Genomic DNA, 14,410 nt, shown 5'->3' with positions numbered 1-14,410 from the left:
GCAATTTATCTATGGCAATTTGAATGCACAGAGAGACATTGACAAGATCCTAAGGCCCAATGTCGTGCCATTCATCCACAGCCATCACCTTATGTTTCAGCATGATAATGCATGGCCCCATGTCGCAAGGATCTGTAACCAATTCCTGGAGGCTGAAAATGTCCCAATTCTTCCATGTCCTGCATACTCACCAGACATGTCGCCCATTGAGCATGTTTGGGATGCTCTGGATTAACGTGTATGACAGCTTGTTTCAGTTCCCACCAATATCCTGCAACTTTGTGGAGCCATTAAAGGAGTGGGACAACATTCCACAGGCCACAATCAGCCTGAACAACTCTATGTGAAGGAGATGTGTTGGGTTGTATGAGGCAAACGGTGGTCACACCATATACTGACTGGTCACCTAATCCCGGCCCCTAATAATGCATGTCTCTATTCACAGTCATGTGAAATCCATAGATTAGGACCTTTTGAATTTGTTTCAGTTGACTGATTTCCTTATGAACAATAAGTCAGTAAAATCTTTGAAATTGTTGCATGTGGCGTTTATATTTTTGATCAGTGTAGTTACTGTATGTTTATAGATTGATTCAGGTGTTAATGTTAAAGGAACAGTATGCTGCTGTACATAGGACTCAACCTCACAACAGATTTAGAGACAACGATTACCAGCTGCCTCTAATTGGGAATCATACAAAACACCAACATAGAAAATATAAACTAGAACACAGAAATATTAAACTAGAATACCCCCGAGTCACTAAAGATTTAGTTTAAGCATAACTCTGACTTGTGTGATACGTTCTCTCTCTTCATTTGATAACAAAGACATAAACCACCACATTAGTCACTTTACCCTTACCCATATGTACATACCAACCTCAATTACCTCGTACTTCTGCACATCGACTCGGTACTGGTACCCCATGTGAATAGCCATGTTATCGTTACTCACTGTGTATTTATTCCTTGTGTTATAATTTTGTCAATATTTTCTCCTCTGCATTGTATTTCACTGTTAGTCTACACCTGTTTATTTACTAAGCATGTGACAAACACAATTCTATTTTATTTTATTTACCTGAAGTGGAAATTGCCTTTGGCTTTATGGAGCAGCATTAAGTGAAATCCCATCCAGCCTTGTTTACAAGTAATACAAGTAATAATAAATACGCATACACAATGTTAAAGTGTCAAATATAAGTAGAAAATAAATGCGATGTGTACGTACAGTTGAAATCGGAAGTTTACATACACCATAGCCAAATACATTTAAACTTTAAAAATTCCCTGTCTTAGGTCAGTTAATATCACCACTTATTTTAAGAAGGTGAAATGTCATCACATTCCCAGTGGGTCAGAAGTTTACATACACCAAATTAGTATTTGGTAGCATTGCCTTTAAATGGTTTAACTTGGGTCAAATGTTTCAGGTAGCCTTCCACAAGCTTCCCACAATAAGTTGGGGGAATTTTGGCCCATTCCTCCTGACAGAGCTGGTGTAACTGAGTCAGGTTTGTAGGCCTCCTTGCTCTCACTCACTTTTTCAGTTCTGCCCACACATTTTCTATGGGATTGAGGTCAGGACTATGTGATGGCCATTCCAATACCTTGACTTTGTTGTCCATAAGCCATTTTGCCACAACTTTGGAAGTATGCTTGGGGTCATTGTCCATTTGGAAGACTCATTTGCGACCAAGCTTTAACTTCCTGACTGATGTCTTGAGATGTTGCTTCAATATATCCACATAATTTTCCTTGCCTATTGATGCCATCTATTTTGTGAAATGCACCAGTCCCTCCTGCAGCAAAGCACCCCAACAACATGATGCTGCCACCCCCGTGCTTCACGGTTGGGAAGGTGTTCTTCGGCTTGGAAGCCTCCCCCTTTGTCCTCCAAACATAACGATTATCAGTTATATTTTTACATTTCATATATATATTTCTGTTTCATCAGACCAGAGGACATTTCTCCAAAAAGTATGATCTTTGTCCCCATGTGCAGTTGCAAACCGTAGTCTGGCTTTTTTTATGACGGTTTTGGAGCAGTGGCTTCTTCCTTGCTGAGCGGCCTTTCATGTTAAATCGAGATATGACTAGTTTTACTGTGGATATAGATACTTTTGTACCTGTTTCCTCCAGCATCTTCACAAGGTCCTTTGCTGTTGTTCTGGGATTGATTTGCACTTTTCGCACCAAAGTATGTTCATCTCTAGGAGGCAGAACGCGTCTCCTTCCTGAGCGGTATGATGGCTGAGTGGTCCCATGGTGTTTATACTTGCATACTATTGTTTGTACAGATGAACGTGGTACCTTCAGGCGTATGGAAATTGCTCCCAAGAATGAACCAGACTAGTGGAGGTCTTTAATTTTTTTCTGAGGTCTTGGCTGATTTCTTTTGATTTTCAAATTATGTCAAGCAAAGAGGCATTGAGTTTGAAGGATGGCCTTGAAATACATCCACAGGTCCACCTCCAATTGACTCAAATGATGTCAATTAGCCTATCAGATGCTTCTAAAGCCATGACATCATTTTCTGGAATTTTCCAAGGTGTTTAAAGGCACAGTCACCTTAGTGTATGTAAACTTCTGACCCACTGGAATTGTGATACAGTGAATTTTAAGTGAAATAACCTGTCTGTAAACAATTGTTGGAAAAATGACTTGTGTCATGCACAAAGTAGATGTCCTAGTCGACTTGCCAAAACTATAGTGGCTGAAAAACTAGTTTTAATGACTCCAACCTAAGTGTATGTAAACTTCTGACTTCAACTGTATCATAACAACTCATTTTTGCTTGCAGGGCATCACCTGTGAAGTCTCGAAAATGTGACTCCACATGTGAAAGTTATGTGATCACGTGAAAATCCTCATGTGTTCCAAAAACATGTGGGAAATTCACGTGAGGGAAGTGGAGAAAGAGAGATCTCTTCTTCTAGCCATGGTAGCCAAAAAAATGGGCAACTGTGCATTTTAATACATGACCCGAAGCATGATGAGATGTTAATTGCTTAATAACTCAGGAACCGCAGGTGTGTGGAAGCACCTGCTTTCAATTTCAATTTGAATCCCTCATTTACCCAAGTGTTCCTTTATTTTGGCAGGTCCTGTATATGTGTGGGTGTAAATATCCAGTCTAAAGTGTATGTGTCTGTATGTGTGAATGCATGTGTTGACAGTGTCGTGTCTTTGGCTATGCCGGATTAAGTGATATGACATGCTATTCTCTAAAATAATTTCTCCGTAATTAATATTACCTGATTGAGCTAATCATGTAAATGTAATTAACTAGAGAGTCGGGGCACCACGAAATAATATTAATAGAGCTGTTATCTTCCGAGTAAACTCTTAATAAAGACCTAGTAATATTTTACATCAATAGCAGTCAATATTAATCCTCACCTTAATTCAGTCTCATCTCATCTGCACGAACCCTGGCTAACAAGTTGAATCAGCAATACAAAATTGGGTTTAATAATTTATTTGCTAAATACCTAACTAATCACACAGAATTACACATACACATAATTAATCATAACTTGATTACTAATTACATCATAAAGGGAAACTTCCCTAGCAGGCGGAACAGATATGACAGCTGGTTACACAAAAGAAAAGGGGCTGGGTTTGAGTGAAAGAGCGGGAAGACTGAGGGACACAGGGAGAAGCTGTGCTATCGTAAATACAGTATCTTATGCATTCTAAATTACCGGCCATTTGGAAAAAGAAAATGCAATAAATATTTACTCTGAGCTGTGCTTCAGTAGGTTGGTGGTAGATGGAAGGCCGTGTTGCCCAACCGAGTCCTTTGAAGAATGTCTCTGCTGGTAAATTGGATACGTTGTAGTAACGTCGTTGTGTGGTAGACGGGATGCTCTGTCTGTTCCTTCCTAACCTGCGTTTGCAGCTGCTGTTGCTAACTCAATGGCTAGGAGGTATCACTTCTGTAGTGAATAAGAGTTCGAAGTTCATACCAGTCGCAACCAAAGCTCACGCTGATGTTGGCTTCGTTTTGTAGTTATTATCTGAACCATTCTGACATCGGACCGTCGTCCTCACATCCTCGGAACAGGAAGTTATATTGTCATCAAAGCTTTATATAGGAAGGGAGAGGAGGGCGTGTTTGAAAAGTCCTTTCACAGGGGTGGGCCACTGATTGAGCAGAGCTCAATGAAACCTTATGACCTTGAGACCTTATGAAAACCCAAATGTCACATTTTAGAAGCTAAAATCACATTTCATCCCATCACGAATAATTCCATATTCAAACATTTAAATTGACCAACAATTCCATGTGAATCCGATAACTCTGATGTGTAGACTTTCCACTGTAGATTTATGTTATCTTATCATTGATGAGAATGTCTCAGATGACAATCGAACTGACATCATATTCATTAAGTACCACTGCATGTTCAATTGGTCGGGTTAACAGAATATAGTTCATTTCCCCCCACTTTCTGATGTTCCCAGAATCTTTATGTTAACCAAGGTGTTTGCAAATGTAACATCAGTAGGGTAGAGAGAGGAAAAAGGGGGGAAGAGGGAAGAGGTATTTATGACTGTCATAAACCTACCCCCAGGCCAACGTCATGACAACAGTAAGCCTAATCAGCGGTCATGCCCAAGTACAGCGAGTAGACACCATCAGAATGCATCTGTATAAGTCTCTGGAGACAGGAGCTGCTTGTGCAGAAACATACAGGTGAGAAATGAGGTCCCCAGACACAGAGGCTGACATTTATTATTTGGAAATGTAGGCCTATGACACAGAGAATCATTAGTTGTGTGTCTACTACGTGTACACACACACAGGACGAAACCAAAAATCGCACACAGGCAGCGCACACACACACACACACAGACACACACACACACACACACACACACACACACACACACACACACACACACACACACACACACACAGATATTGGGGCCATAGTTCAAACCTGTGAGAGTGAGTGAACAGGACACAATGACTTGGTCCCAAATAGCACCCTATTTCCCATGTAGTGCATTACCTTTGACTGGGGCCCATGGGCTGCCATTTGGGATGCAGAAAATGAGAACTGAGAGGAGAGGGGTCTCTCCCTTACTCGCTGTCATTTTTCACTGAGGGGATGTTGAATGAGGTGTTGAATCAGACTTGTTCCTATAACCCTGTGGATGTATGTGTCTGAACTAGCATTAGCATACTCTGTAGTAAACGATCACCTGAGTATGGTGGATATTTAAAAAATAAAAAAAAGATGCATTTAATGTCTGAGAAACATCTTGTAAAGAGAGTCAATGAACTACAGCGTTCCAGGAGGCTGTCCAACAGGATGTATAGTGTCATTTTTATGAAATACGTCATCTCTTGTTGACAGACGCACGCAACATAAATGGTAGTAAAGTCTGTCAACAGACTGTGGATCTGTGACGACTAATGAGGAACTTTGTTCCGGTATGCTGGTTTTCCGTCAATGATCATTTGGACAAAGCACGATCTCACAGGTGCCCACATCTGTCGAATTCCGTTTACGTTCAGGGGGTGGAGACTTCGCAAGTCATGTTAGTATCTTTCTCTTAACATCTCCCCTCAGAATTTTGCTTAGCATCTGACGCAATTATGCAAGATTTTAGTTCTGAGTTTCCGAGATTATGAAATATATTTAATTTCTTTCCTCTCTGTGTGAAGGGGGATTATGAGTGAGTGATTACATGAATTCCCAGTACGGTGCAGTAACTGGTGCTGTGGGAAGGCTGCGGGGAGGATGGGACCCAGGGGAAGCACGGGGGGATTAGCCCCAGATTAAGGGCTCAATCATGGGAGGAAATTACTCCACATCTCATAGAACATCATATCCCCATGGAACATGCATACAGGCACTAATCCACTGAGATTCCCATCTGGGTAAACATCTTTTCATGAATGTCTTCAGTTGTATTCTGGGACTGTGTGTGTGTGTGTGCGTGTGTGTGTGTGTGTGTGTGTGTGTGTGTGTGTGTGTGTGTGTGTGTGTGTGTGTGTGTGTGTGTGTGTGTGTGTGTGTGTGTGTGTGTGTGTGTGCGCGCGCATATCTTCTATATGCATGTATTCTGTTTTCAATGTCAGGTACACCATGTTCTACCCAATTAGCTGAGGCGCTAGTTTGAGGTGCTCTGGTTTGGAATACTAATGATTTGAACATTTTGGAGCTAAGTGAAAGGAAGTGTTCTTCAAACTAAGCAGTATACTCTTAGAAAGCTGCAGATTTTTTATTTTATTTATTTATTTCACCTTTATTTAACCAGGTAGGCAAGTTGAAAACAAGTTCTCATTTACAATTGCGACCTGGCCAAGATAAAGCAAAGCAGTCTAAATACGATGTGAGCAAATGAGGTGAGATAAGGGAGGTAAAGGCAAAAAAAGGCCATGGTGGCAAAGTAAATAAAATATAGCAAGTAAAACACTGGAATGGTAGATTTGCAATGGAAGAATGTGCAAAGTGCAAAGTAAAAATAATGGGGTGCAAAAGAGCAAAATAAATAAATTAATTAAATACAGTAGGGAAAGAGGTAGTTGTTTGGGCTAAATTATAGGTGGGCTATGTACAGGTGCAGTAATCTGTGAGCTGCTCTGACAGTTGGTGCTTAAAGCCAGTGAGGGAGATAAGTGTTTCCAGTTTCAGAGATTTTTGTAGTTCGTTCCAGTCATTGGCAGCAGAGAACTGGAAGGAGAGGCGGCCAAAGAAAGAATTGGTTTTGGGGGTGACTAGAGAGCTATACCTGCTGGAGCGTGTGCTACAGGTGGGAGATGCTATGGTGACCAGCGAGCTGAGATAAGGGGGGACTTTACCTAGCAGGGTCTTGTAGATGACATGGAGCCAGTGGGTTTGGCGACGAGTATGAAGCGAGGGCCAGCCAACGAGAGCGTACAGGTCGCAATGGTGGGTAGTATATGGGGCTTTGGTGACAAAACGGATTGCACTGTGATAGACTGCATCCAATTTGTTGAGTAGGGTATTGGAGGCTATTTTGTAAATGACATCGCCAAAGTCGAGGATTGGTAGGATGGTCAGTTTTACAAGGGTATGTTTGGCAGCATGAGTGAAGGATGCTTTGTTGCGAAATAGGAAGCCAATTATAGATTTAACTTTGGATTGGAGATGTTTGATATGGGTCTGGAAGGAGAGTTTACAGTCTAACCAGACACCTAAGTATTTGTAGTTGTCCACATGTTCTAAGTCAGAGCCGTCCAGAGTAGTGATGTTGGACAGGCGGGTAGGTGCAGGTAGCGATCGGTTGAAGAGCATGCATTTAGTTTTACTTGTATTTAAGAGCAAACCAGAACAGCAATGGACAAGGCATATTGACATTAAGGAGAGGCATGCTTAGTCGAGTGATTTAAAAGGGTCCAGTGAGTGGAGAGGTTGGTTGGGGGTCACGGCGATTTAGACAGCTAAATCGGTAGCAAGCTAGCATAGGATGGAGGTCTGTTATTAGCCACCTCTTGCGTTCCGTCAGTAGATTAGTGGGTTTCCGTGTGGTAGAGGGGATTAATCCAAATCACACAACAACAACAAAAATAAAAACAATAGATATAGTTATAGAGGCCCAAGAAGAAAAATAAATAAATAAATAAAAATAAAATAAAATTGTCCAATAGTCTATTCAGATAGCAGCCGATAAGACAGCCAACGGCGAGCAGGCCGCAGATGGGCGCCCAGGCAACGTCGCGCCGGAGGAGCCAGCCGGACAACTCCCTCGGGTAGACAACGTCGGCAGTCCAGCTGTGAAGGCCCGGTGGGGCTCCGCGTAGGCAGCAAAACGGGTCCGGATAGGTGACTGCAGCCCAGGAGTGATTGATGGAACTCTTCAGCTGGCTAGCTCCGGAAAAATTGATGTTAGCTCCGGAATCGACGAAAGCCGATAGTCACACGGATAGCAGCTAGCTAGCTGTGAGATCCAGGTATGAATGTCCAGAGCCAGCGGCCGAAATCCAAGGACATGGAGAGAAAAATTGGTCCGGTATGTTCCGTTCCGAGCCGCGCTGCGCTGCACCGCGCCGTACAAAACTGCCGATAGATTCTCGAACCAAAGGACAGCCGATGACCACAAACCGTGGTTAGCTGAGTACTAACGATTAGCCAGTAAAGAAGCTAACTAGCTTCTGAACTAGCTTCTGAACCAGCTTCTGATTAGCTTCTGGACCAGCTTCTGGCTAGCTCCCGGCTAGCTTCTGGCTAGTTTTCTGGCTAGCCTCTTGGAGGATTACAGATCTGAGGTAAATAATACTTTTTATATAAATATAAATTGGTGAAGCGGATTGCAGGAGAGTGTTCTGAAGATGAGTTTATGGAAAATTAAAAATGTATGTGAAAAAAAAATATGTAAATATATATATATACGGGACACGACAGGACGAGGACAAAAAGACGTCTGAACTGCTATGCCATCTTAGATCTCATAGATACCCATAGACTTCCAGTCATTACACTAGTATCATCTCAGGAAACTACCTCTGACTTCCTTCATTCTGGACACAGAGACATAATGGTCTCCACGAGTTCATCTGACTCAGGAGAAGTAGATAAAGGGGCCCCATTGCCAAAATCCCGTAGTATCCCTTTAAAATGTGAGAGCTCAACCTTTGCTGTGTATCTTCCCGGTTCCTCCTCCATCTCAGTTAAAAACATGACAGCTACTTCATAACACCATATTAGCATTTGAAGGATAGGAGGTTGGTATAAACCACAATAAATTAATCTCCACAAAATAATTAAGCAGCCTGGAAAATAATGAACGATATAATTGCTTGTGTTTTTCCACCCTCTGTCTGTTTTGGTGTCAGTGAACCCTTATCCTGTTTCAGTGAGCTCTGGTTGTGTTGGCTGGCTAATAGCATTAACTTGGATATGCTCAACTAATCCATGTGAAATTTGACTGATGGAGTACACAGCGATGATTAGCTAGCACCTTCAGGAGATTAAGAGATCTGATATTGCCCTTCATTCTGTTTGCTTCCCTGCCTCTCTCACGTTCTCTCACTCTCTCTCACAATCAAATCAAATCCAAATCAAAGTTTAGCATATGTTATAGCGGGTGCAGAAAAATGCTTATGTTACTAGCTCCTAACAATGCAGTAAAATGTCAAGCAAGTACACAAATAATAAAAAAAGTATAAATAAAAAATATGTAATCTTGAAATGTCAGAACGAATCCAAGTAATCCAAATGCAATCTATGCATACATCCACCTCTCTCTCTTTCTTTCTGTCCTTAAATGTTCGCTCTCAAACTTCCTCTGTGTCTAGCAGGGTGGTAATCCTTTGTGTGCGCTTGTCAATCACGATCCCGTCACCCAGGCTAGTAGACAGAAGGGAGACAGCGCGCTTATTGTGTTTACAGAAACATGCTCTCTGTCGCCTTTCTTCAAAGACATGCAACAGAGCGCAGGAACGAAACGAGGATGCTGTTAGTTGCAAGGAGGGTGGGGAGCGATAAAGGGGAGGAGAGCAGCGATTAATGAACCACAGGTTCAGAGATACTGTGTAAAGTCATAAATAGCGCTCACCTCATTTATTTATACCACATTGTTAGAGAGGACTGCATTTGTATGTGTTCAGGTAAAACCAAGCCATAAAACTGTCTGCCATTAGCTGTTTGCACATTCCTCCATATAATGCCTGTTCTGCTCCTCTAAAATGTCACTATTTCCTGGTCAGAAGTTAATATCCTTGATCTCCCCAGGTGGCTGTTTACCTGGATGCTCTGCTTCACTTGGCTCCTCTAGACCACTCTACTCTGCTCCAGCTCCCCCTGAAACCCAACAGTCTGTTCTACAGATGCCTTGACAACCTCTCTCTTACAGTACTATCCATATTAAAAAGAACCATTCTAATAATATATGCCATTTAGCAGAACACTTTTATCCAAAGCAACTTCGGTCATGCACTTCACATATGGGTGATCTCGGGAATCAAAGCCTGGCGTAGGAACCGCTATGCTTTACCAACTGAGCTCTGATCCACCGAGCCAATTTACTAATCAGATGTATAATTCATGGAACAAATCATTCACATTAGCAAACAAACAATCTAATTAGCCTTTAGTCGCACTCTGACATAAAGAACAAGCCTTTGTCCTCTGGAGTGAATAAGTCCAGCTGGGATCAAACCTGAACAGGGACACTGAGGCTATAATTATGAGAGGTGACCCAATGCAAAGCTGAATGACAGTAGAGGTGAATGACAGCAGAGGTGAATGACAGCAGGGCTCTGGCATGCAACAAATCAGGGCAATAACATATTAATAAAGAGTGAAAACAACATCCATGTTGGTCCATCACACCAACAATACAGCATCCCCAAGTATCCTGACCCAGTGTCTGTGTTTGCTGAGAGCTGTATTTGAATGTAAAGTAGCTGGGCTCTCATTAGCCAGAGGCTTATTATTGACTGGGTGTGTGAGGGAGGCAGAGGCATGCAGGTCAGGAGTGGCCCTACAGGGCCTCAACAGCTAATCAGCCTGTTGAATGTCAAGGGGCTGCTAGCTGGGCTGTATGTGTGTCTAACATCAGTGTTCCGTACTAGACAACCCACACACCACCGCATCAGAGCCATCAGAACTGTGTCAAGATCAGTGCTGTGAGTCACTGGAGGATATGAGAGGCCAGTGTTTTTCCCTGTGAGCGTAGAATATAATAATATAAGCTATTTAGCAGAAGCTTTTATCCAAAGCAACTTACGTGTGCTTCTATTTGAAGTATGCTTGGCCCCAGGAATCGAACCCACAATACTGGCGTCGCAAGTGCCATGCTCTGCCAACTGAGCCACACAAGAGCGCAGTGTGAGAGTGTGAGAGAGAGACGGATAAAATAAATGTCCATATCCTGTATTTGTGTACATGCCTGTGTCAACAGGTACAGTGCCTTCAGAAAATATTCACACCCCTTGACTTTTTCCACATTTTGATTTTGTGTCACTGGCCACACACAATACCCCATAATGTCAAAGTGTAAATGTGTTTTTAGAACTGTCTACAAATGTATTTAAAAAATGAAAAGCTGAAATGTCTTGAGTCAATAAGTATTCAACTCCTTTGTTATGGCAAGCCTTAAGTTCAGGAGTACACATGTGCTTAACAAGTCAGTAATTGTGTTTAACATGATCTCATCTCTTTACCCTACACATACATCTGTAAGGTCCTTCAGTTGAGCAATGAATCTCAAACACAGGTCCAACCCCAAAGACAAGGAAGGTTTTCCAATGCTTCGCAAAGAAATGCATATATTGGTAGTTGGGGAGGAAAAGGCACACGTTGAAAATCCGTTTCAACATGGTGAAGTTATGCATTACACTTTGGATGGTGTATCAACACACCCAGTAACTACAAAGATACAGATAGAGTTTAATGGCTATTATAGCAGAAAACAGAGGATGGATCAACAACATTGTAGTTACTCCACAATACTAACCTAAATGTCATAGTGAAACGAAGGAAGCATGTACAGAATACACATATTCCAAAACATGCATCCTGTTTGCAATAAGGCACTTAAGAAATACTTTTTAAAAAATGTGGCAGGAAATTAACTTTATGTCCGGAATACAAAGCGTTATGTTTGGGGCGAATCAAACAGCACATCAATGAGTACCACTCTTAATATTTTCAAGCATGGTGGTGGCTGCATCATGTTATGGGTGTGCTTGTCATTGGCAAGGACAAGGGAGATTTTGGGGGATGAAAATAAATGAAATAGAGCTCAGCACAGGCTTTCCAACAAACTATGGGAGACAAGTTCACATTTCAGCAGAACAATAGCCTAAAACACCTGGCCAAATATACACTGGAGTTGCGTACCAAGATAACATTCAATGTTCCTGAGTGGCCTAGTTACAGTTTTGACTTAAATTGGCTTGAGAATCTATGGCAAGACATTAAAATGGCTGTCTAGCAATGATCATCAACCAACTTGACAAAGCTTGAAGAGTTTCAAAAAACCTTGTACAATCCAGGTGTGCAAAGCTTTTAAAGACTCACAGCTGTAATCGCGCCAAAGCCAATTCTAACATGTATTGACCCAGGGGTGTGAATACTTATGTAAATGAGATATTTCTGTATTTAAATTAGATATTTCTATGTTTTCAACTTGTCATTATGGGGTATTGTGTGAGAGAATCCATTTTGAATTCAGGCCGTAACGCAACTCCAGTCAAGGGGTATGAATACTTTCTAAAGGCACTGTATTTGTGTACATGTCTGTGTCAATGTTCAGTACACAGTATTACATGTGTGGAACTAGTATATGCATACGAGGAAATGTGATTATCAGACATTGATTTGAAGTGTGGAGTATACAGTACATCAGAATTTTTTTACATTGGTTTTGAATAAAACATTCTGCTCTGCTTTCGATAGTTGCGTTTGTTTTCACCAGTACACTAAACTAAGGGGGTTTGAAATAATTTCACTATTCAAGCGGCGACTAGTGTGGGCGGACTGTAGCTCGTAAATCGTGGAGTTGAGTTTAGTCGTCTAACCCGTTGGTTGCTCGATGTAGCCTAATCCTTTTTATTTCACTAACTTTTAATTCGGTCCTTTTATTCCATATTTTTGTGAACTTTCACTCCACTCGCTACACATTGAACCTCTTTGATGCTTTGTTTGGCCAACATAAACAACAAGATAGTTTAATATAATTTCGAAAAATACATTTCAGTGGTAGAATCTGCCTAAAATTCACATTTTTTTCCTCCCAAAAACAAATATTCACAAGTATTTGAATAACAATGTCTGTTCGGATATTTGAATATTCAAATGGCCATGCACATCCCTACACTACACACAGTGATTATATTATCCACATTCTGAAGGGAAAATATGCTTCTTGCTTCACATGAATGGGCATTAAAAAAGCCAACTCTAACATCTATCAATATCTCTCCTCTCTCTCTCTCCCTGTCTTTCTCTCCTTTCTCTCTCTGTATCTCTCCCCTCTCTTTCCTATATCACTCTCTCCCTACACACAAGATAAGGACATTAATGACCCCCTTCCTTCCCTCTTGTCACAGTAATTAGCCACCCCCTCACACACATGAAGAACTAATATCACACACTGCTGCAGCTGTGCTCCCCCGCCCCCCACCACCACATACACACACAATTACTAAGGGGGGCGTATTACGGAAAGTGACAGTGAGTGAAGGGAGACGAACTCGTGATGCTCGTAGTCGAAGACTGCTGCTCAGACCCCTGAGCCACCACAGTTCAAAATGCTCTAGCTAGCCGGGAGAATACTTGACATCCACCCCTCATAAAGCCCCATCTTCCCCCACCAAACACCCCTCCATATCCCCCATTTCCCACCACCCATCCATCTCCCCCGCTCCACACCCCTCATAGTTGCTAAATAACAGTGCTACCATTAGTCATAACCATCCTAAAAGAGTGTCGAGTCAAGGTTTGAAATCAATAGGGAGTCTGTGAACTGTGAATGTATCTGCCCAGAACAAGATTTAGAACAGAGCTAAATTCAAAGTATGAAGAGGAATGGTAGAACTCTTAGCTTCTATTACAGATGATGTGTTCTCAGTTGGGTGAACTGGAGGTGCACTTCATGTTTGTTGGCCATATTGCCTTCACCCATACTATATTTTCAGATGAGAGGCAAGGAGAAGAGGCCTGTTGACCAGTGTTTCCCATTTTTGTTGTAGACCCGGACAAGCACACCTGAATCAACGTGTCAACTAATCATCAAGCCCTCAATGAGTTGAATCAGGTGAGTTTGTCAAGGGTAACAACAAAAACGTGTGCTGTTGGGGATACTCAAGGACTGGAAATGGGAAACATGCTTGTAGACGACTGAGAAGATTGTTATATGAAGGCATCAGGGTGGGAATCTTATCTTGAATAGAATAGATTTAGTCTTACCTCGTTGATGAGGAACTGTAGCTGGAGGACAGCGGCTCCACTTTCATGCTGGCTATAGCAGTCCACACCAGGCCGTCCCAGGCTGATGACATCACAGAGTCAAGGAAGCAACCAGGAAGTAGAATGCATTGGCATAGCACAGGACAATGTCTAGCGCACACATGCACATTTGCACACACACACACATTTGCACGCATTGGCAGACACAGAAAAATACACACACACGGTAGGATGCATTGTCATAGGACAGGACCATGTCTAGCACCGACTGTATGAGCAGGATAAAATATGAAAACACGGAACCAACCAGTGGAGATTCCTCAGAGGAGGAAGGGGAGGACCATCCTTCTCAGAGAATTTCATAAAAATAAAAACAGTGAAACGTTAAAAAAGTTACCCTTTTTAGATAAAACTATACTAAATATATTGTCACCAAATAATTGTTTTGCAATGAAGGTCTACAGTAGCCCTCAACAGCACTCAACAGCACTCTACAATGGTGTAGCCGG

The 14,410-nt window shown here is 41.9% G+C and overlaps 1 protein-coding gene across 1 annotated transcript in view; it reads right to left on the bottom strand.

Annotated features, from left to right (window-relative positions):
- The window catches only part of LOC139380471 (syntaxin binding protein 5L), a 230,080-nt gene that overhangs the window by 115,820 nt on the left and 99,850 nt on the right, over positions 1-14,410 (bottom strand). The window contains exon 3 of the mRNA XM_071123162.1: positions 13,902-13,983. Within this exon, the coding sequence (XP_070979263.1) occupies positions 13,902-13,983 (82 nt within the window). The remainder of the gene's footprint in view (positions 1-13,901; positions 13,984-14,410) is intronic.

This window comes from Oncorhynchus clarkii, chromosome 22 (genome assembly GCF_045791955.1).
Source record: "Oncorhynchus clarkii lewisi isolate Uvic-CL-2024 chromosome 22, UVic_Ocla_1.0, whole genome shotgun sequence".
In the NCBI taxonomy this organism is placed as follows: domain Eukaryota; kingdom Metazoa; phylum Chordata; class Actinopteri; order Salmoniformes; family Salmonidae; genus Oncorhynchus; species Oncorhynchus clarkii.
This window is presented reverse-complemented; position numbering and strand designations above follow the sequence as displayed.